This window comes from Sapajus apella, unplaced genomic scaffold (genome assembly GCF_009761245.1).
Source record: "Sapajus apella isolate SASKATOON/1434 unplaced genomic scaffold, GSC_monkey_1.0 scaffold180, whole genome shotgun sequence".
Lineage (NCBI taxonomy): Eukaryota > Metazoa > Chordata > Mammalia > Primates > Cebidae > Sapajus > Sapajus apella.
The window spans coordinates 1,253,095-1,276,337 of NW_022437120.1; the positions used below are offsets into that span (position 1 = coordinate 1,253,095).

The following is a 23,243-nucleotide window of genomic DNA, read 5'->3' on the forward strand; positions in this document are numbered from 1 at the left end:
AGTTGGCTGGGGCTGCGGTGGCCGAAGCCCGGTCATTTTCGGAAAGAAAGGCAGTCGGAGTGTTCTCTTAGGAACGGCTGCTCCGAGGGGTTCACGGTCAATGTCTCACGCCCAGGCGGGCTCGAGGAAACCTGGTAGGGCTGGGTTTTCCGAGGCTCCAGGGGCTGGAGGGGCTGGTGGAGTCTGGCCGGGGCAGACCGGGGGCTGGCGCCGGCCTCCTGCGCCTGCCTGCGGGCGGTGGGCTGGGGGCCAGAGGCGGCCCAGGGCGGGGGGCGGAAGGAGGCCCTGGGCGACTGGGCGCAGGTCCCCGGGCGGGCCCCGAGAGGCGGAGGGGCGGGCTGGGGGAGGGCGCGGGGAGAAAGCTGTCCCTCCCTCCCCTCCTCCCTCCCCCTCCCGGCAGGTCGGAGCGGGGACCCGGCGGCGGCCCGGGACGCAGGGAGGGGACCCGCGCTGACACTGAGGGAGGGGCCGCGCCGCCTTCAAGAGTCATTGGAGGACGCGGCCGCCCGAAGCTGATAAATCAGGGGCCGGGTCGCAGCTGCTGGCCAAGTTGGACGCCCCAACCGGTGCGAGGGCCAGGTCCGCGCGGGCCCCGCGAGGCGAAGCGAGGCTACACGCGTGCAGCCATGGCCTCGCTGCTGGGAGCCTACCCATGGCCCGAGGGGCTCGAGTGCCCGGCCCTGGACGCCGAGCTGTCGGATGGGCCGTCGCCACCAGCCGCCCCTCGGCCGCCGGGGGACAAGGGCTCCGAGAGTCGTATCCGGCGGCCCATGAACGCCTTCATGGTTTGGGCCAAGGACGAGAGAAAACGGCTGGCGGTGCAGAACCCGGACCTGCACAACGCGGAGCTCAGCAAGATGCTGGGTGAGTGAGCGCGCGGCCAGGCGGGCTGGGGACCGGGAGCGGGTGGCTGGAGGCTGGCGGAGCGGGTACGAGCGCAGAGCCTGGGAATGACCCGGAGCGCGGGGCGAGGGCGCTCTTCTTGCCCGCGTGGCTGGGCATCTGCGCGAGCGTAGGTGTGCGCGGTGCCCAGGATTCAGAGCGGGGGCACTAGGTGAGGCCCAAGGTGAAACCGCGCGGCAGGCAGGGGAGGCTCCTTTGCTAGAACTGGAGCGGAGGTCGGGGCCCCAGGGGGGCGGGGACGACGGGGCAGCGGCCAGGCAGGGAAGCCTGGCGACAGGGACCGGCGCGCACGGACAGGGCAGGGACGGAAACGTCGGGGCTGGGTGGAACCGGCGTTTGGTAGGAATACCGAAGCGGGAAAACCCAGCATTCCCTGCACCTTACGACTGGGTCATCTCAGAGGAAGCCCGTCACAGACGAATCTATAATTAACGAATACTCCTGAAGAGAGACCCTGCGGAACGAATCTTTGCCTTTAACTAAATAATAGGGGGAAAAAAAAAGCTTACCCAAATAGACTCGATTCGTTCATCTATTTCTCAGTCTCGGGGGTGTAGATAATTTGATTGGATACTTGGGCTGTCCTGGAGCGCGGTCTCTTCCTGGGCTGTCCACGCAGGGGCTGGGGACACGGACCCACCAGGTTTAAGGGATCCAGAGTGAGGCTGTTAGGACACACCCGAAAAACCGGAGTTGGTGTCGGGGTTTCTATTTTCTCCGACGTCTGGAGTTGAGTACTTTTCAACCCTGCTTAACCTCAACCTCTTTGCCCTTTGAAGCGTGTTTTATTCGTTTTAATCCACGAAAACCTTTCAAAACACTTGGTTCTCACAGCTGGAGACAGACCCTGTGAGAAGGGACTGTGGGCACCCGGGGCCGGCTGTTCCCTCCTCAGACCCCACCCGGCCCGGAACGGAGCCCTTCCTTTTTCCGTCTGAGTTCAGGGCTCAGGGCTCTTTCCCGGGGCGGAACCTTGGAGTTAGGACTGACTCCCCTCTTTCTGCTGGCTAAAGCCGCAGGAGCGCAGAGGGGGTCCGAAGCCGAGCCCTCCTGCAGTTTAGCTGCTGTGCAAAGCAGTTGATGGAGTTCTGATTTCGAAGGATCCAGCCTGGTGGCTGGCTGCACCAACCTGCCTTAGTGATCTGGGGCCTTCTGGGCCCCATCAAAAATAGTAACATTCATATTTTATACAGTGTTGGCATAAAGAAAAATATATTAATATGTACAATAATAAAACATTTTCTTTAATCGGTAGGTTATTTTTCTTCAGATTTTACAAGAAATGAAAATATGTTTGTTGTGTATCCCCAAACGTTTTGTTCCACGGACCCTGAGCACTGTGCTGGTTGACCATGCCTGCTGGGCAAGCAAGCCCCTGCTGTGACCATGCTAGAGAAGGATTTCTCTGCAGGCCTGGGCCAGGGAGGGGAGTGCAGGGAAGGGTGAGGAGCATGGCCCTGCAGAATTGGGGAAGCCTGCTCCCAGGAAAGGGTCAGGCACAGGAGACAGATGCTTCCTGCGAGCTGGACCCCGTCAGGGCTTGCACCTCAGCTTCAGAAGGTTACAGTTCATTCTGCAGAAAAGACATGGATTCCTTCCTGCTGAGTGCAGTAGCTCCTGGCACTGGGTGAGGGAAACCGTAACGCTGGTGCTTTTCACAATGTAGACTTTGTGCACCTGTTAACAGGGGCCAGCAGGATGATCCCCTCCACCTGTGTGACATTTCCTTCTCAGCTCTTTCCTTTCTGACCTGAGAGGAAAAGGCTGGATATGAGAGTCCCAGCTTTTTCCACTATAAACCTTCCAAACGTTAACGTTAACATTGTGACCTAGTCACACTGGTATTTTTAATATATTATGAATGAGGAAGTGCATAAAGACAATTAGACATTTGGTAGCACTTTAAAATGAACATGTATTTTATTAATCATGTAACATCCAGGTACACTTAGAGCTAGAGCCACATTTTATATGGAGACCATGGACAGGGTGTGGGGTGCACCTGGACCCTGGACCGCTTATGACAGCTTTGTGGCCTCAGCCATAGGCTGGCAAAAGATGACCAGCCCTGAATCTGCAGCTCCTAACACTTTCAAGTCACCCTTTTGAGCGATAGCTAATGATGTTAATTGAAAGCTCCACGGAGTTTCTATAAACTTTCACCCATGTGCTACAGTGCCCTTAATCATTGCCTTCCTCCGGCTCTGAGCCCCTGGCTCAAGGAGCCAGTTGGCAGAGGTGCTGAGGGCTGCTGTGTGCCAGGCTCTGCACCTTGGCCACGTGCAGAATGTGCTAAGCAGAACTTATGGCCCCTTTCCTTAGGCCTTAACCTCTAGGCTAGTGAGTCTCAAACTTCAGGACACATTAGCATCGTGGGAGAACAAGTTAAAAGTGTAGAATCCTGAGCCCACCTTATGAGGTAGCAACCCAAGGGGTCCAGACGCCCCCTACCTCTAGAAAACACTGCTGGAGGGGTGGGCAGTGCACACTGAGGGATGAGGGGAAATGTTCTGGAGGCTTGAAAAGCAACAGACAAGCAAGCAACGGTGAATAGAAGGTCAAGCGCAGCCAGCATATTAGCACCAGTGGGTGGCAAGCATGGGACAATTTTTAAAGAGAGAGTTTTGAGCTGGAGAGTGTCACAATATCTTTCTTTTCTGCTGAAGAAAATCGAGACTCAGGGAGGTGAAGGGAATGGCTTCTGCATGGAGATCTGTGGCTAAGCAGGTGCCCTGGCACAGTCAAGGGTCCCAAGAAGCCGGTTGGCTGAAAATGATGGTTTGCATGTCTATGTGTGTGCATGCATGAGTCTGAGTGCATACATGGGTTGCAAGCAGATGCTAGCATTCTGGCCTCGGTCATACAGCAGGGTCCTATTCGACCTTCAGAGGTAAGCAATAGGCATGTGTTAACCTAAGTGAGATTCTCAGATTTACTGACATCTGTGAAACTATTGACTGAGCCTGGGTTCCCTCACAGAAAGGGCTGTGAGATATATACCATAGGTAAATATGATCGTGTCTCTTCCTAAGAGGCTGCACTAGTCAATGAAGGCAGAGACTTTCATGAGAATGCACAAATGTCTAGAATAGACCCTCGAAGGGTAAAAAGAGCCCCAATCGATATCGTGATCATTAGGTATTTTCTTCCTGTAGCTGACATGGGGCAGGTGGGCTTTTCACCTCGGACCCGCATTGTATCCTGGACGTGCTCTGGCGGCTTTTATATGCGTGTGCCTGCACTCTGTGTGCACTGTGCACTACCTGGCTTTATGGTTGCAAACAGAGGACCTGATTTCGCCTCACTGTGCCTGCAGGATCTGGGTTGGGAAGAGTGTGAGAGAGGTGCCCGCGTCCTCTGTGGCTGAGAGCAGGGAGGGAGGCGTGTGTGCATGTGCACGTGTGTGTGCAGGCGTGTGCATGTGCGATGCCTGCGGGGCACGACACTGAGCATGGCCTCCTCTGCCTGTGTGAGCAGGAAAGTCATGGAAGGCGCTGACGCTGTCCCAGAAGAGGCCGTACGTGGACGAGGCGGAGCGGCTGCGCCTGCAGCATATGCAGGACTACCCCAACTACAAGTACCGGCCGCGCAGGAAGAAGCAGGCCAAGCGGCTGTGCAAGCGCGTGGACCCCGGCTTCCTCCTGAGCTCCCTCTCGCGAGACCAGAACGTCCTGCCCGAGAAGAGGAGCAGCAGCCGGGGGGCGCTGGGGGAGAAAGAGGACAGGGGTGAGTACTCCCCCAGCACCGCGCTGCCCAGCCTCCGCGGCTGCTACCACGAGGGGCCGGCTGGTGGCGGCGGCACCCCAAGCAGTGTGGACACGTACCCCTACGGGCTGCCCACACCCCCTGAAATGTCTCCCCTGGACGTGCTGGAGCCGGAGCAGACCTTCTTCTCCTCCCCCTGCCAGGAGGAGCACGGCCACCCCCGCCGCATCCCCCACCTTCCAGGGCCCCCTTACTCACCGGAGTATGCCCCCAGCCCCCTCCACTGTAGCCACCCCCTGGGCTCCCTGGCCCTTGGCCAGCCCCCCAGCGTCTCCATGATGTCCTCTGTATCCGGCTGTCCCCCATCTCCTGCCTATTACTCCCCGGCCACCTACCACCCTCTCCACTCCAACCTCCAAGCCCACCTGGGCCAGCTCTCCCCACCTCCCGAGCACCCTGGCTTCGATGCCCTGGATCAATTGAGCCAGGTGGAACTCCTAGGGGACATGGATCGCAATGAATTCGACCAGTATTTGAACACTCCTGGCCACCCAGACTCCGCCACGGGGGCTGTGGCCCTCAGTGGCCATGTACCGGTATCCCAGATGACATCAACGGGTCCCACAGAGACCAGCCTCATCTCTGTCCTGGCTGATGCCACGGCCACATACTACAACAGCTACAGTGTGTCTTAGAGCTGGAGGTGCCGTGTCTATCCAGCCCTCGTACCCTCTTTTTCCTGTGCCCTGAGTGGTGCGGGAGCCGGGCAGCCACACCAGCTTTTCTCCCACTGCTCAGGGCAGGGAAGTCTGAACTGCCGCCCCAGAGCCTTTGGCCTCAGCTGGAATCTGCTTATCCTTCTTTCCCGTTCATCACCTTCCCCACATCCCAGCCCCTGCAGCCCGCATTTTGAGTATATTCCTTCAAGGGAGTTTTCCTCCAGCCCCTGAGAGTCGCTGCCTCCCAGTAGAATGTTCACGGACCTCTCTTTTTTTGTAGCCATCATCGAAACACATGGTGGGACGTACTTGATAGCCAAGGTCCCTTCTGCTCCGCACTTTTATGATTTAGGGTTCTCTCAAGGTTAATAAAGGAAGATGGGGAAATTTGACTCATTAGTGAGCTCAGTAACGTATGATCTGGTGATAATTTTGTGTACACAGCCCAGGGACCACGAGGCTTTCTGCACTTCCTGCGCTCCCTTCCAAAATGACCGCAGAATGCCAAAGGGACTCATCCAATTGGAGAAAACAGAGTCAACCTGATTTGAGAAATTAACCAGTATGGCTAATTATATCAGAGAAAATGGGATTGAGTTAAAACTGTTTCATTTTAAATATACATTTTAAAGCAGTTTTTTTTTTTGTTTGTTTTGTTTTTTTTTTTTTTTTTTTTTTTTTTAGTTATATACACACTTCAAGAGAATATGCACAATCTAGGCTGGGCATGGTGGCTTGTGTCTGTAATCCTACAACTTTGGGAGGCTGAGGTGGGTGGATCACCTGAGGTCAGAAGTTCGAGACCAGCCTAGACAACATGGTGTAACCCTGTCTCTACTAAAAAACTGAATTAGCTGGGCGTGGTGGTACATGCTTGTAATCCCAGATACTTGCGAGGCTGAGGCAGGAGAATCTCTTGAACTTAGGAGGTGGAGGTTGCAGTGAGCCAAGATTGCACCACTGCACTCCAGCCTGGGCAACAAGAGTGAAACTCCAACTCAGAAATAAAAAAGAAAAGAAAAGAAAGAATATGCACAGTCGAAATATATTGAGTGTGAGAGACACATGCCCACTTCATACAACCCTTAAACTCAAAGTCTAAATAAATCAGATGTTTTTATTAACAATGACAGCTTCTTGCCAACTCCCTGTTCTTAATGACCCAAAAAGCCCAGGTACCTAAAAGGACTTTGCAACCAAGCAAAGTCACTGCCTTCAAATCCGGATACACACTTTCCCTCTGCAGATTCAAGAGGTGCTTCCTTCCCGGCTGTCTTCAGCTTCTTTACTCACTTTTCCGGGGTTTCTTTTTCTCTTCTTCCTGCTCTTCCTCCACTGCTGAACTAGTCCGTAACTCAAACAGCCCCTGACTTAAAAGCCCAAGCATGCTTCCTCTAGCTGCAATGAGAATTTGTTTTCCTTGCCAGCCAGGTCCTCAGGCAAAGTCCTCAGCCAGTGCTTTAGAGCAACTTCGCCCAAATCAGAAACTCACTGTGATTCAGAAAATGTTTCTGAGCCCTGGACCCCTGCCCTCAAAACATTTTCATGTTCCCCCAAACCCCCTTTGAAGGAGCATGCATAACAGTGTGCTGAAAGACAGTTGTTTTTTTATTTTAGCATATTATTTCCTGTATGAAATATGTTTTATATAATCTCCTATTATTTTTGCCTTGTTTTGTATTGTTGATAAATCCTTTTTGTCCTTCCAAGATGTCCTATTGTGAAATCACTTATAAGATATGATTACTCTTTATGCTATTACTGTATATGCCATTTGGTAATAAATAGTACATTGTTGATGATATGATTGACTGGTGTGCAGTCCAGAGCATGTGTTAATAGTCTCATAAAACAGTATCACAGACATTAAGCTAAGCTAAACTGTTCCATTTTTTTGAAAAAACAACACATACTTTGGAACAGTTGTCAATATTAATTTGTTGAAAATATTTAATTTAAATAAACGTTTTTGTACCATGACTGTTCTATCCTTTGAAATATAGTTTTGCAAAAAGAAAAGGTTTCCAAGCGACGCATAAGTATTATGTTAAGTGCTACTTATAGTATTGATCAAAATGTTTTCTTTTCTTTCTTTCTTTCTCTTTTTTTTTTTTTTTTTTTTTTTTTTTTGACGGAGTTTTGCTCTTGTTGCCCAGGCTGGAAATGCAGTGTCTCAATCTCAGCTCACCACCACCTCGCCTCCCGGGTTCAGGCTATTCTTCTGCCTCAGCCTCCCAAGTAGCTGGGATTACACACATGCGCCACCACGCCCGGCTAATTTTGTATAGTTGGTAGAGATGGGTGTTTCTCCATGTCAATCAGACTGGTCCCAGACTCCTGACCTCAGGTGATCTGCTTGTCTTTGCCTCCCAAAGTGCTGGGATTACAGGCGTGAGCCACCACGCCCAGCGATCAAAATGTTGTCTACACTGACTTTTTTATTTTAAAAAGTTGTTATCTGATAGGGATGGTTTATTTTATGAGTTATGCTAAAGAGATAAATCCAAATTGTACACACTGGAACATGTTGCTTTTATTTACACTTAAAGAAAATATCAACTCATGACCTACATGTAGAATAATCTTCTCCTCGCGATGCCATTACACTTGTAAAGTGGAATGAGGTAACTGTCGGGCTGTCTGAAGAATAAAAGTAAGTTTATTTGTTTGTTTACTTAATACTGTCACAGCTAATTTTTTATTTTATTTTATTTTTATTTTTTTTATTTTCAGTAGAGACAGAGTTTTGCCATGTTGGCCAGCCTGGTCTCGAACTCCTGACCTCAGGTGATCCACCCGCCTCGGCCTCCCAAAGTGCTGGGATTACAGGCATGAGTGTGGTGGCGGGTGCCTGTAATCCCAGCTACTTAGGAGGCTGAGGCAGGAGTATTGGTTAAACCCAGAAGGCAGAGGCTGCAGCGAGCTGAGATCGTGCCACTGGACTCCAGCCTGGGCAATGAAGCGAGACTGTCCAAAAAAAAAAAAAAATCACAATTTTTTCTTCTTTTTGAAATAATCTGGAAACACACCTGTGTTTATGGATGTGGCATGGAAATTGATCACAGGCTCTCAGAACTCACTGGGAGATAGTGGAGGAGGCAGGAGGGCACACAGAGTAATGATGAGAGGATGCAACATCCAGTGAGGGTTAGGAGAAACATCCCGGCCAAAAAGCATCTGGAAGAAACTGAGGATGACTCAGTCCCTGTGCAGGTCACCTCCGTCTGGCTTCTGTCCACGGGGAAGCAGTTGTAACTTGCTCAAGCCAAGGGCAGCTGTGTGTTTTCCCAGGCCCTCTGGGCCAAGGAGTGGGTCTTAGGAGAGCCCAAATGGGCATGTGTGTTTCCTTCAGTTTTGATCCTAATCTATAGTCATTACTTTAATAGCACATTATAGGTGTGCAGAGCTTTATGGAAAGTTTTATGGGCTATTTCTCATCCACAGCCCCAGGTGGGGCCTGTCATCCACCCACCACACTGTGTGGCAGAGGACATGGAGGCCCAGGGTGGGCGGTGGTGAAGGGTGGCTGGCTCATGTGGTGACGCTACCTGGGTTTCAGCATCGTCAGATGCCTGTTGGCAGTATTAGTTGGTCTCACTGTTGAAGTTGGTGCTGCCTGATTTTTCCCACTTTACCGTGGTATGGAGTCATTTGTGGTCCAGTTCATACCCATCACGGCCCAGGGAAAGAAAGAAAGAAAGAGCCAAGGAAATCATAGGCCAGAGTTAGATGATGCTGAAGACCTTGCTATCCAGATTGGTCACTGTGGCCGTGGCTCATGGCAGTCTGCAGTGTCACCGGCTGCCCGGAGCTCCTGTCTAGCAGTACCTGCCTGGCACATCACCCTGTCACTGCCTCATGGGCATGCTTCATTCCAGGACTCGCTGTGGGGGGTGGCTCCTGTTTCTGGGAGTGGAGGAAGCAGTGTGACAACCGGGCTGCTCTTCCACTGTGCTCAGCTACTGGTGAGACAGTCGTGCCCAGGAGCCAGAGGCATCTTTGAGTTTTAGTTGCCCATTCTGGGCACATCGCTGCCTCTGGTGCAAAGAACATGTCTTGCTTTGGCCAATGGGAATGGACGGCAACGCGCAGTTAGAAGTTCCTTTTCTGAATCCTGTATGCCACTGTTCCACCCTTTTCCCTGAGGTCCCTGAGCACTGGCTCATTGCCCAGGACACACAGGTAGCACCAGGGTGGATTCACTGTGGCTCCCACGCCAGACCCCTTGCTGCCCAGGGTCCTGGGAGGGGCCTAGTCATGTGTTCACATGGCCACTGGTTTGTAAAAACTTTGCAAAAAGGAACATGCTTTTGTATTCTTTAAGAGGTCCCCACCCCTTGCTCCAACTGTGCATGCTGTGAGCCTCAGGACACTGGGCTCAGCCCCCATGTGAGCACCCCTTGGTTGACCTGTTCTTTCCAGAAGCCTCTCCCGCAGCCCTCACCTGCTGCAGTGTACCCTACCACAGGGCAGCCTGTGGGGCCCAGGAGATTCTCACCTTCTCTCTGTTCCTGTGTTTTCACCAATGCTAATCCTTGATTCCCTGACCTGGGCGACCTTCACTTCGTCACCGTCTGGTGACATCACACTCACTGTCCTAGTCCAGCTCTGATGTGCCCAACCTTGCTCAGCAGAGGGGCCAGTCACTCTCCTCCCCGGGCGTCCCCAGGACTCAGGTAGACCTTGGTTACCACGCTCACGGCCAGCACTGGAACCATCCTCCCTGTGCACCCTCTCCCACAGGTGACCCACAGAGGCTGCTCGACAAATAAATGAATGAACATATAAATTAAAAAATCGCCTGGGAAGCCCTGTAGCTGTGCTGGTTAATCTTGGTGGCAAATACCTCAATGAACCCTTCTGCGTCCCTAACTTTACCTCCCATTTCCCTGGAAACCAAGACCCTGGGGCCTTTGTGTGTGTCCTCCTTGGGGCTCTGAGTCTCAGTCCGATGTGGCCATGACTATTCTCCTGCACCTGCTGGAGTGTAGCCTGGCAGAATCAGGGCAGGGGATGGGCATGGGGAGAGCACTCCTCTCCTGCCCTGATGTGGAGCAGAAGAGGGCTGATGGCAGAAGATCGCTGTTATAGCTCTCGTCTGCCTTTCCTTTTGAGGAGGCTGTGCTCCTTGTTTCATCCCAGTGAAAGGAATTTGGAAGAGGGGGAGGGAGGGAGGAAGAAGGAAGGAAGGAAGGAAAAGAAGAGAGAGACATCTATAGGAATCTACTTAGCTGTCTGTCTATGTATCTATCATCTATCCATCTATTCATTCACTCCATCTCTCTCTCTGTCTTTCCTTCTTTTTTTTTTTTTGAGTTTCGCTCTTGTTACCCAGGCTGGAGTGCAACGGCGCGATCTCGGCTCACCGCAACCTCCGCCTCCTGGGTTCAGGCAATTCTCCTGCCTCAGCCTCCCGAGTAGCTGGGACTACAGGCGTGCGCCACCATGCCCAGCTAATTTTTGTAATTTTAGTAGAGACGGGGTTTCACCATGTTGACCAGGATGGTCTCGATCTCTTGACCTCGTGATCCACCCGCCTCGGCCTCCCAAAGTGCTGGGATTACAGGCGTGAGCCACCGCGCCCAGCCTTGTCTTTCCTTCTTTCATTATCCTTCCATCCACTCCTTAATCCACACGCACACCCATCCAGCCAGCCATTCATTCTACCTTTTCTTTCTCGTTATTTCTTCCTTTCTTTCTTTTCTTTTTTCTTTTTCTCCTTCCTTCCTTCCCTCCTTCCTTCCTTCCTTCCTCCCTCCCTCCCTCACTCCCTCCCTCCCTTCCTTCCTTTCTTCTCTATTCATCCATCCACCTACCCACTCATATTCTGTACATCAATCCATCCAGCCATACGTCCTCTTAACCCACCCACACCTCCATTCATCCACCCCATACCTTACCCACCTTCTCACCCACCCATTATCCATCCATCCATCCATCCATCCATCCACTTTCTATCTATCTATCCATCTATTGTGACTGATATTTCAATTCTCAAAAGGTACATTTAGTGTTTGTCAGAAGTATAGAAAAAATAATATCATAAAGAAAAAGATAAGTCATCTATTGTCCACAACTTAGAGACATTAATGGTAATTTTTTGGTATATATCTATCTAGAGTTTTTTCTTTTTTTGGTATAGATATAATGCAGGTATACATGTCCTTTGTAACAGACATTTTATTCATGAATATTAAATAAATGTTTTCCTATGCCATTACACTTCGTTTTTCTGCAAAAGGTGTTTTCTTCCTAGTTGAAAGTTTAATATATAAAATTGGTAGGGGAAAGGAAAACCACCTACTCCATGGCCTTTTCTCAACGTATCATGTTTGTACACTGAATTCCTAGTCCCACCTCCGTGCACATGTACTCATATGTGCTGTGAACATTGTGTAGCTGTAGATGCCATTTGCGTTTCACTTTCTCCTATCAACGTCCTGTTGTAAAAGTTTCACCACATTCGTATCCATCTTCATAGTTACCATTTTTGATGGCTGCAGAATACTTCAGTGACTACACGGAGCTTATTTTACTCGACCACCCCTTTGCTATCAGATCACTAAATTGTTCCTTTTTTGCCATTATAAACAGCACTGCAGTGAACATCTATTGGCTTGCATCCACAGCTGGATTCCCAGCAGAGGGTCTCTGGGTCTAACTAAGCACATGAACATATTTGCAGCTTTTGCTTCAAATGGTTCGCTGGTTTCCCAGAGTCTCAATTGATCATCGAAGGAAAAATGACTCCATTCCATTCCCAGAATGAACTCACTTTGTCTTAACGGGAATAAGTAAAGCCACTGAAGGCTATTTATAAGACTGCCTTAAATCTAATGGGGCTCGATTGCGTCACTTGTCCTGGCACCTCTGTCTGCCTTCTCCCGTGCTTCCTGACGGCTTCCACTAGCAAATTGGGAGCGTCCCTTTTCCCCAGACACCACCAAGAATGACACACCCTTCCTTGGCTTCTGACCCATTTCGACTGCTGTCAGCCCAAGACATGTGAAAGCGGTTTTTATCCTCAGTTTAAGCATCAACCTCTCATATGGGGCAAAGGATTGCTCTGAGTTACCAAGGCAACGGGATTAGTCCTCCCAGGTGTCCCAGGTGCTGCTGGCTGCATCTGCAGGTTGCTCAGAGCTCCTGATATAGGGGGAGGATGCCCCAAGAGAGCTGGGACCTGGGGACATGGTCTAGCCTGACCCATCACTGGATTTTAATTGGGAATTGGGTAATCTAAGGAGGTAGCAAGTGAATTCAAATGCATTTTAGAAAGGGCAGAGCTTTATGTGAATGCACAGGAGGGCTATTCCCTATTTTGTATTTCTTGAGACCATTTAGATGCTTTTAGGCCTGAAGGCAGGTACTAGCTTGAAAAATCCAGAGGCAGGTGTTCAGGGACTGCCGCATTGGTATGGATTGTGAGGGAGAAACGAGGAGAAAGGACCCCCTGAGTAGACCTAATGCGTATTATAGAGGGACTCTGTCCGTTTCCTTCTTTGGGCACGGAACTGGGATTGAAAGAGGCCATTTGCGTCCTTTTTTAGCCCATTCTCCTTCCTCTAGTGAGGATGGCCTATTTGCCATTCTTGGCAGACGGGCTTCTGTTTGTTTGGAGAATCCTGAAAAGTAAGAGGGATTGCTTTCCATAAAATAGTCTAGCAAGCTCCGTCATCCGAAATCCTTCCTTCTGTGTCACCCAAGTCCCTCCTGCTGCAGTCCAGGTCCACGTCTGCTGAGGTCATCTGTGGAGATGGGAGCAATCCTGGTCCCTGCAGGCTGGCGGTCACCCTTCTTTCCCCTGCGGACTGTGTTTGAGGCTTGGGTAGGGCCTGTGGTTTCCTCCAGAATCCCTCTCGTCTGCGTTCCCCTTACTTAGAGGCTGAGTGTCGCGTGGATGTGGGGGTGGGAGGGAGGAGACAGGGCTCATTACACAAAGACTGGGGTTTCAGCAGGAAGAGAGGGGGGGTGCTCTGTGGGCGCTTCTGGAATGTTCTGCACCTAGGTCTAGAATGTAGTCATTTCTCAGAGGCTCGTGCTCACTCCTGGCTCCAGCAGTGGTGGGTTCCCCAGCCCTGGCTACTGTCCTTTCTTATAGTCACTCATCTCCCTCTGTCCGAGGGGCTGAGGGGTGGTACGGGTCTGGGACAAGTTTGGGGGGGGAACGATACAACAGGACAGTATTCCACTCAGAAAAGACACTTGCTTCAGATGAAAAGTCACTTGCTTCAGATGAATGAAAGTCTGCAGCCTCCAGGGGCCATAGGGAGGCTGGTCGTTGGGTTTTGGATGTTTCGATGATGACATCTGCAAGGTCACGTTGTGACTTCCAGGCCAGAGAGGTCGTGTGAAGTGGGTGTGTGGCCAGAGGCATCCCCGGGCTCCTGCTGTGTCATCACAGTAGCTGGCATTCCCATCCGATCACAGGACCTGAGAGGGCATCATAGCTCCTCCATCCCCATCCCCAGGAGCCACAGAAATTTCTTTTTCTTTATTCCTTTCCCTGAAAAACAGCAGCACCAGCTCCCACAGCTCAGGGTGCTGCGAAAGTCACAGAAGTCATGACACATCTGAGGATCTGAGGGAGGGGAGAGAAGAGACTCAAGGGGATCCGTCCTGTCCATCAGACCATTCGGGGTCGTCCTGAGGTAAACAGCAGAGTTGCATTGCAACCAGAAAGAACCGAGGCTTGAAAATAGGAGATTTTAATCCCTAATCAAGCTTTGTAACCTTGAGAAATAAAATCACTGAGTTTAGGCTGGCGGGAGTCTCTGCCACCACTCTGTCAAGCCCAGATTTGATGAAAGAGGAAATGGAGGCCCAGAAAGGGAAAGGCGCTCTCCCAGGGCACAGAGTGGAGAGTCGGTGAGGGGTTTGGTGGGGAAGCGTGGGTAGTGCGGGGGTGGGGGGTGCAGCTGAGGAGGTGGGATCCCCTGGGGCCAGGGTGAGGGGCACAGGGCTGTGGAGAGAAGCCCCCAAGGCCAAGCTTTTGCAAGAGCTCAGCTGCATCTGGTTCTCAGCGGGGAACTGGCCAGGCAGCACAGTGCTTGGGATGTGGGGTGAAGGGAAGAAGGGGCTGGGGAGTGCAGGTGGGAGGCGATACTGAGGCTCAGGGCTTCCGTGTATTCAGGAGGCTCCCCGAGGCCTTCCCTCTCATGCTGCTTAAAGCCCAGCTTGTCTCAGTGGGTACTGGCCTAGGACAGCAGGGCTGAGAACAGAACGGGCTCCAGAGGAGGGGGTGTCCCAGTGCACCTGCCGACCCACCATAGGAGGGAACAGGCGGTCGCCTTCGACAGCCTGGGCTGGCATAGACGGGTCCAAGGAGCCCACCCTTACATCCCTAACACCCTGGGCCCTCCATCGGGTTTCTGCTCTACTGTGGCCAGGCTGCAGGGCCCTATTAGGCGGCTGGTGTTCTTGGGCGCCTGGCGGGGCAGGCAGAGCTGGGGGCGGCAGGCAGACCCAGCACACAGCACTGCTGTCTCCAAGGAGGAGGAAGGCTGGCAGGCGGGGCCGGAGAGGGCCGAGGAGCAGCGGCTGCTGAGTGTTTTCCTGCCCATGGGAGCTGCTGTGACCAGGAGCAGGAGGATGTGGCCGGAGCCCAGTGTTTCCTGCCTGATAAGCCGGCCCCTCCCTGCGGAGCCCCGGCCGCCCTACCTCTGCGCCTGCTGAGAGCCCTGCCCAGGGAAGGGCTGGCCCAGGAGGAAAATCACTTCTCCAGATTAGCTTGTTCTGGCCGGCCTTCCTTCCCCGCCCTGTCCCTGTGGGCGCAGGAAGCCAGCAGGGGCCCAGCAGCCTGGAGGATGCCGCCTCAGAGCACTCAGCCTCTCTCTGGGCCCCTGTCCCCAGAGAGCGGACGCTTTCTTGCTCCAAAGTCCACCATTTTCAAGGATAGCAGCGACTGCACATTATTCATGTCTTATCAGACCCCCTGCCTGGCATTTGGGCTTAGAAAATTGGTCACTTTATTCACAGTCCACGGACCAGCCTCTTCCCACCCGGTCAGTCCTTGTCTCTGTGGCCACTTTGGAGGGACATCCTCTGAGCTGAGAGCTGTGGGCTTTGGAGGCAGTGTGGCACAGAGAAAAGGTAGGGTCTGGCATCCCTGGACCCCAATGCCACCCCAGCTCTGCCCTGAGCTGTGTGGCTGGATAAGTTCCCACCCCTCCCTAAGACTCGCTGCCTGTCTGTTACTGGAAGGGCTGAGCTACATGGGAGCTCAGGGTCTCTCTCCCTTCCAGAAGCATCAGAAATGATGAGGGGTGCTGGCCACTCCCAAGGGCAGCCCAGCATCCAGGTCCCTGCTGCGGAAGAGGGCAGTAGCTGGAGGGAGAGCGCCTCCTTTTCAGTGTCATCTTGGGCTGACCCTGTGGTTTTTTCCACCCTCTGTCCTGCTCCTCAAGGGCCAGGCTCCTGCCCTAGGGAGTCGGGATGTGTGGCTCCAGCTTGGGGTCGGGTGCACAAGATGGAGGGACAGAGAGGGGCCGATCGGGGGCCTGTGGCCAGGAGAGACAGCTGCAGCATCTGCCGAGTGCCCTGGCTGTGAAATAAGGCCTGAGGTCCCGGGAGACTGGAAGCCTACTCAGAGGCATGGTCGCAGACGTGAGCTTCTCCAAGCCTGCACCAGCTCTCAGACAAGCCTCCTGCCGCAGCATAGCCTCCCGTGGGCCCTGGGCCCAAGGGACTCCCCCCAGCCTGTAGGTGGGCCCCACTTTCCCTACAGACCTGCCTCTTGAGCGCCGCTCATGCAGGTGTCCCCCACCCTCCTCAGGGAGCTGGCTCTCGGTAACAAAAGGTTCACGAAGGGGGTGTTTGCTGGCCAGAAAAGATGATCCTGTGCTCACCTTGGGGACAACACTGGCATGCGTGTCCCCGAGAGTGAACTGTGCACAGGCACGAGGGAGAGCAGGCACAGGTGGCAGCTCTGCCCTACGAACGCCCGAGTTGCAGTGTCACTTTGGGATTTCATGCGACCCTCGCGGCAATCCTGATGTAGGCACGATTCTGTCCTTTTATAGGTGGCGAGGCTGATGCTGAGGCTGGGTGAAGGGCCGAGGGAGGCCATGTGGCTGGGTGGGTCTGGCTTCCACCCATGGAGCAGCACTCAGATGGCTGAGGGTGTGGTGGGAGCCTGGCCCCGACTCCCCCAGCCTCCTTCACTCTCCTGCCCCAGTCTCTGCCCAGGAGGGGCGGCCATCTCTTGGGCTGCTCCTGGATGTAAGCCTCCACCAGCCGCAGCTGAGCCTGGGGCCCTGAAATAGCCCGTGGGTGGCCCAGAGGCAGGCAGGGAGCTCCCTGTGCAGCGAGACCATCTGCACCCGGGCGTCGGCACCAGGCTGCTCCCACTGCCAGCATCTCCTGAGCATGGAGGGGTGGATGAAGGAAGGTTGGGGTCTACCTATGTCTTTTCATCTGTGCTCTATGGGGCTGCCCACTGTGTGACCTTGGACAAGTTGCTTCCCCTCTCTGGGTCTCAGTAAATTAAGAGGCAGGACTTGACAGTTTCCAAGGGCTGGAATATTCCTGGTTCTCTGAGCCTATGAAAAGGCAGCAAGAACAAGGCGAGTCCCCTCCTCTCTGACCCTGGCCTTGGCATGGGATGGTGTCTAGGGAGGTGGCAGTGGGGGTGACCCTGGGGGGGTCCCACTGTGCAGAGCCATGGAAGGATGAGCCTCAGGTGCTGTGCATGGCTGGGCTGGAGCTGCAGGTACTGTATCCAGGCAGGGAGCACCTCCCACGCCACCATCTCCATCCTGCCTCAGCTGCCCTGGGCTGCTGCCCCACCTTCTGTCACCAGGCCATGGCGAGATGCCCCTAGACACCTGGCCTGGCCCTGTTCCCGTGCATAACCGGCCCCGGCCCCACCTCCTGGGAACTCTGCCCTGCCTTGCCCACATCACCCGATCCCTCCACCTCTCCACCCTGGGTGTTGGGCTGGATGAGATGGGGCAAGAGGCCGCTGTCATTTGAGCCCAACCTTGTGGATCCTCATGTAACCCTGGAACCCAGGAGTGCCCTCCCTGCCAGGCAGGGCCCGGTGTGAGGTTGCTGCTGGTCTCCTGTGGGAGGCAGAGGCTCCAGGCCTCGTGGACTCCCAGATTCTGTGTTTCGAATCCTAACATGACTGTCTGCCCCAGACCGTCACGCCATCACTCATTGGCTATGACCCTGAGTCTCCCCACCTCTCATCCAGCTAGAGATGATGCTTCCAGAAGATCTAAAGATGTTTCCCTTTTACTTAAAAAGTTTTATCTGACCAGTACCGCCAATAAGGTAAAGCTTAAATTTCACAGAGGAACATTCAAGGCCTTTGACAATCCAGTCCCAACTTACCTGGGCAACCTCTCATCACTTTACACAGTTCCCACGGCACCCCGTGTGTTCCGGGCACAGCCAATTTCCAAACAGGATCTGTTTCCTCATACTCCAGTGCCTTTGCATAAGCTGTTCCCCCTGGAATACCTTTTCCCACCCTGTCCTCGGTGGATTCCTGCTCCTGTCTCAGGACCCAGCGCAGTGTTCCCCTCTCAGAGTCCCTTTGCAACAGCCCTCCACCCTCTTAAGCCCACCCATGCCCGGTCCCCAGCCATGCAGTGTGTGGGCCCATTTTCTGTTCATTCTCACGAGCCTCTCACATGGCCTTGACGGCGTCATGTTGCAAGCTGTGTTTTAAGTCTGTCTCCTCCCACTGGTCTGGGAATGTATTTATCTGGGAAAGGCATTTTATTTATCTGTCTTGCCATGGGGCCTGCTCCCTGCCAGGCACACAGTAGGTGTCCAGTCACTGCTGGTTGGAGGGCTGAATGCCTGGGTTGCAAACACCAATGGGTCCGCCCTCTGCACAGCCTGTGGTCTTACACCATTTGTTCCATTTCCCTGCGGCTCAGTTTTTCTATCTGTAAATTGGTCCTGCTTTCTGCCAAGAGGTTTTGGATTATGGTGATAGAAGCAACAGGAATGGCTTAGGAGAGGGCCAAGGGTGTGATGTTATTTCCTAATGCAATCGCCCCTTGATGATCCCTGGAAAAGCTGAATTCTTCACTGGATCCCTGCCACTTCCTGGGCTGTGCCCGTACCCCCACCCTTTCCATCAGTCAGGAATGCTATTTGTGACACTGTCCTCACTGAAGTGTGTGATTAGAAACAAAATGACATATACGGACACACACACACACACACACTCTTCACAAAATCTGACTCTCCTGTTGACCCCACTGGGACAGATGCTGGAGGCGGGGCTGACACTGATGAATCAGTTAGGATTTATCTCAGTAAGGAGTGGGCTACTCACTCTATAGTAAAAAGGCTGCTGAACTCTCTCTGGAAGTAAAGTGGCTCTCTGGTCAGTTATTCTTCCAAGCCCAATTACAAAGCTTTTCTTGTTTACTTCATTAAACGTGTCGTGTAGGTACACGCAGGAGACTTGGAAGTAGAGACGCAACAGAGAGAGTGCAGTGGAAGAGAGTGAGACTCTCGTCTCACCGTGCAAAGGCATCTTTTGTTAGTATCTTGTTATATTGCTTCTAGATTTTTTTTTCCCCCAGATGCGTGGCTCACATAAATATCTACTTTCTTTTAGAATGTTTGCATTGTTTTGGGAACTTACTTGCTTTTTTTTTTTTTTTTTTTTTTTTTTTAGGTAAGAGGGTGTGATGGTTAATATTGAGTGTCAACTTGATTGGATTGAAAGCTGCAAAGTATTGTTCCTGGGTGTGTCTGTTGTCTGTGAGGGTGTTGCCAAAGGAGATGAACATTTGAGTCAGTGGGCTGGGGAAGGCAGACCCACCCTTCATCTGGTGGGCACCATCTAATCAGCTGCCAGCAAACATAAAGCAGGCAGGAGAACATGAAAAGGAGAGACTGGACTCGCCTCCTAGCCTACATCTTTCTCCTGTGCTGGATGCTTCCTGTCCTCAAACGTCAGACCCCAAGTTCTTCAGTTTTGAAACTTGGACTGGCTTCCTTGCTCCTCAGCTTGCAGACAGCCGATTGTGGGACCTTGTGATTGTGTGAGTTAATACATAATAAACTCCCCTTTATATATACATAGATATAGATATAGATATAGATATAGATATAGATATAGATATAGATATATCCTATTAGTTCTGTCCCTCTATACAACCCCAACTAATACAGAGGGTCTCACTCTGTCACCCCGGCTGGAGTGCAGTGGTACGATCTCGGCTCACTGCAGCCTCGACCTCCCAGGCTCAAGTGATCCTCCTACCTCACCTCTTGAGTACCTGGGACTACAAGTATGTGCCACCATACTTGGCTAATTTTTTAATTTTTTGTAGAGATGGAGTCTTGCTGTGTTGCCCAGGCCCAGGCTGGTCTTGAACTCCTAGGCTCAGGCCGCCTGCCAAAGTACCGGGACTGCAGGCTTGAGGCACTGTGTTCTCACTTTCTAAAGGTTCAGTTCTGTTATTCCATTGACTGTTTCTAAAGAACATGTCACCCACTCTGCTCACCATCATCTGACCCCTGCCCCACCCAGCCAGTCTGCTGTTGGAAAGGCCTCTCCGGGCAGCCAGGGATGGACATAGGGATGCCCACTTTCAATTCCATGCTGGGTACCCAGGAGGGAAGTGACTTGTCTGAGGGCTAACGATGAGTCAGCAGCTTGGCCCTGGCTACCCCGAGTGCTGGGAATTGGCCCCGGGTCGTTCTCAGTCTCTGACGTGTGCTGTCTTGCTCAGGGCGGAAACCTCTCTTCCTGGGGAGGAGGGGCAAAGGCCCTGGGGTGCCCCAGGCCTGGAGATGCCTCCCTTTGCTAGAAACTGCACAGGGGGTATGCGCTGGGCATTTTCCTGAGTGCATCTCCCCCATCCAGCTAGACTGTGACCCTGCAGGATGTGGTCTTCCTGGCTCTTATGCCCTGGGTGGGGCCCTGTCCAGCTCACTGCTGAGGGGAAGTGTGGTTCAAAGGGGAGTGACTTGGGCCCAGTGTGAATCTCCTCAACCTGTGGGCATGAGACTGCTTGAGTTACTGCAGTCCCCTGAGCACCGGTTCCTCATCTGGAAGAATTGGGATCCTGAGACCCCTCACCCGGTAGAGAGGTGCATTGACTTTCACACTGTCGTCAAAGACTCAAAGCAAGTGCTTGCTCCATAAATGGGCACTTTTCCTCCTGTCCTGCCCTGTTGCTGCCCATCTTGGAATCCCAGGGGCTTCCTACCAACAGACCACAGCTCAAAGTCTCAGACTTACAGTTAGGACCCTTCGCCACATCCCCGCCACCAATGCTTGTTGGCACCAAGACAGGCTTGGCAGAGGGCATTGGCACCTTGGCAAGCAGGCAGTGAAAATACAGCAGGACACACTGTGTGAAGGCAGCTTTGAGACGTCTCTGAGTTCCAATTTTGAACTTCGTGCACAGGAGCACCCCAGTTGCCCTCTTACACAGAAATTCTGGAACCCATGTCTCCCCCTGGCTCACCCAGGCAACCTGTCACTGACCACTGCCTCTAACTACCTTCCAGTCTCCTCCTGGCAGCCAGCCTCTGCCTAATTCAGGGCCGGCCCTGCCCAGTCTCTCTTCCAGGCCTCCTATGCCCGAGTCCTGACTCTTCTGTGATGGGTTCTGCCTCTGTGTGGCGGGACGATCTCCTTATGGATTAGGTGTGGGATATTTGGCCTCTGGACTTGATTGAACTTCCTAGAAGAGGAGAACGTTGATCAGTGTGCAGGGTGATTTACGGAAAGGTGTGGACTGTTAGGTCTGTTGGGCCTGGGGTGCACCCCAGATAGTTAAGTAGTAGCTAGGGAACAACAGAAATTAGCCAGCTCCTAACCATAAAATGAGGATAATGAAATGAATTGCCTGACCCTTGGTAGGTACTCAATATCAAGGAAGACCCCTTTCATTATATTATTTTTATATCCTCCTCTGTGCCTTGCACATTCCAGGCTTTCCATAAATGATCATGAAATGTGGAAGCTGCCCACTATCAATGTGGCAGCTAGTGTGACCAGCTGGGTCGCTGTGAATGGTTGGGCCATTGAAAATGATTGGATCAGTGCGATCAACTGGATCAGTGTAATCGACTGGGTCAGTGTGATCGAATGAATCACTGTGATCTAATGGATCTGTGTGATTGACCAGCTCTGTAAGATCAACTGGATCAGTGTGAATGGTTATGTCAGTGTATGAGTGACTGGATCAGTGTGATCAACTGGGGGGGGCGGTCAGTGCGTTTAACTGGATCTGTGCGATTGACTGGTTCAGTGTGAATGACCAGGTTAGCGTGATCAGCTGGACTGGTGTGATCAACTGATCTGTGTGATGATAGCTTGAGTCCCGGGAAGTCGAGGCTGCAGTGAGCTGCGATCACACCAGTGCACTCCAGCCTGGACAATAGAGCAACACCTTGCATAGAAAAAAAAAGAATTGTCTCCCTGAGGGAGGAAAAGGAGGGACAGTTGGCCACGGACTCCCACCCCCCATTGGCTAGGTCATTCCATGAGATGTTAAGCTCCCTGAAACCCAGGATGTGCAGGAGAGGATACCATGTTGGCTCCTGAAGGTGCCTGATGCTGTGACATCAAAGTAGTCACAGGAGAGGAAGCAGCAGACATTTGGCATAGCCTTGATATGAGTGCTGGCCATATACAGTGGGAGGAACCTATGTGGAACAGTTTTCTGTGGCCTTAGCTGGAATCCGAGGTGAGGCCAAGAAGGTAGGAAGTGGCTCACAGCAGGGTCGGGGGTGACAAGGACCTTTGAAGAGCTTGCAGTCTCAGGTTTCTGCTCTGCACATGAAGCCACCTGGCTATGACTGGCTGAATCTAAAGACAGGGATTCCTTCTGGGCATTGAGTTCCCTCCACCAGCAAACTACCGATTCAGAGTCTGAACATGAGCGTCCGCAGGACACCATGATGCCTGGCTGGTACTGTCCTTGAGGCAGTTGCCACTGTCTGGTTAGTGCTTCCTGCAGAGTCCCGGGCAGCACCAGCTGACTTTTACCTACAGCTCTGTCCTTTTGCCATAAAAGTTCCAAAGCCTTTGTCTACCTGTATGGCGTAAACCCATTCACAGAAACATCGGAGGCAGTTGGAGTCCTCAGGAAAAAACACTCAGGCCGGTTGACATGAGAGGCCCTGGGCGGTGCCACTTCCTCCACTTTGTGGGTCAAGGGAGGTGCATTTGCAGATTCTGCTGGAAACCTGAAACCCACAGCAAGGTCAGCCTCCTGAGAAACACTTCTGGAATGATGGGGCCTGGACAACATAGCCTCATGGTATTGGAGGTTAGATTAGGTTTATAAAACCTACGTTTCAGTTCCCACACTGGCCCAGGTGCTGGGAGCCATGTTCCTAGAATGTTGAGCAGGAAGGACACAGGGTTTCCTTGTTTCTCATTTAAAAAATGTGGGTACTGGGAAACACCTGTGTTCTCTCAGCCTTTTGAGTAGGTAGAAAAGCACTTTATAGGAGGTGTTAGAAAGCCCTCAGTTCTTCTCTGGGTTCTTCGGGGGACACATTTCAAGCAACACCATGAAGCATGCTGATGAGGAAATGTTCATGGGTGCATTTTAGTAAGGCTGATGCCCTCCTGCACCAAGTCAGAGGACATTGCTGTTGGGGCAGGTGTTTTCTGAAGAGGGAACTATGAGGATGGCTAACTTCTATTTTGTTTTGCTCAAATCCGTCATTTGGCTTTTTGTGTGCAAGTTCCCAGAGTTCTGCTTCTGGGTCCCGAATAGTTTTCCATCCAAGAGTGGACACTGTGGTCTCCCTCCAAGTCCAGAACAAAAGGGTAGCTCATACCCAGAAGCCATTATGCAGGTGGGCAGGGTGACGGACTCGGCCAGGGGTTGTGTCCTTGAAGGCAATGGATGGGGCAAGAGCCCTCATCTAGGGGTAAAAGATGTACTTCTGTCTGGGCTTCTTCCCCTATTAGTCAAG

General features: G+C 52.5%; 1 protein-coding gene across 1 annotated transcript; it reads left to right on the plus strand.

The window, feature by feature from the left end:
* The first annotated feature begins 408 nt into the window (after positions 1-408).
* On the plus strand, positions 409-5,969 carry SOX7 (SRY-box transcription factor 7). The gene is made up of 2 exons (XM_032268378.1): positions 409-864; positions 4,381-5,969. The coding sequence occupies exons 1-2, from the start codon at positions 627-629 to the stop codon at positions 5,301-5,303; spliced, it is 1,161 nt and encodes a 386-aa protein (XP_032124269.1). The 5' UTR covers positions 409-626; the 3' UTR covers positions 5,304-5,969.
* Positions 5,970-23,243: the final 17,274 nt, after the last annotated feature.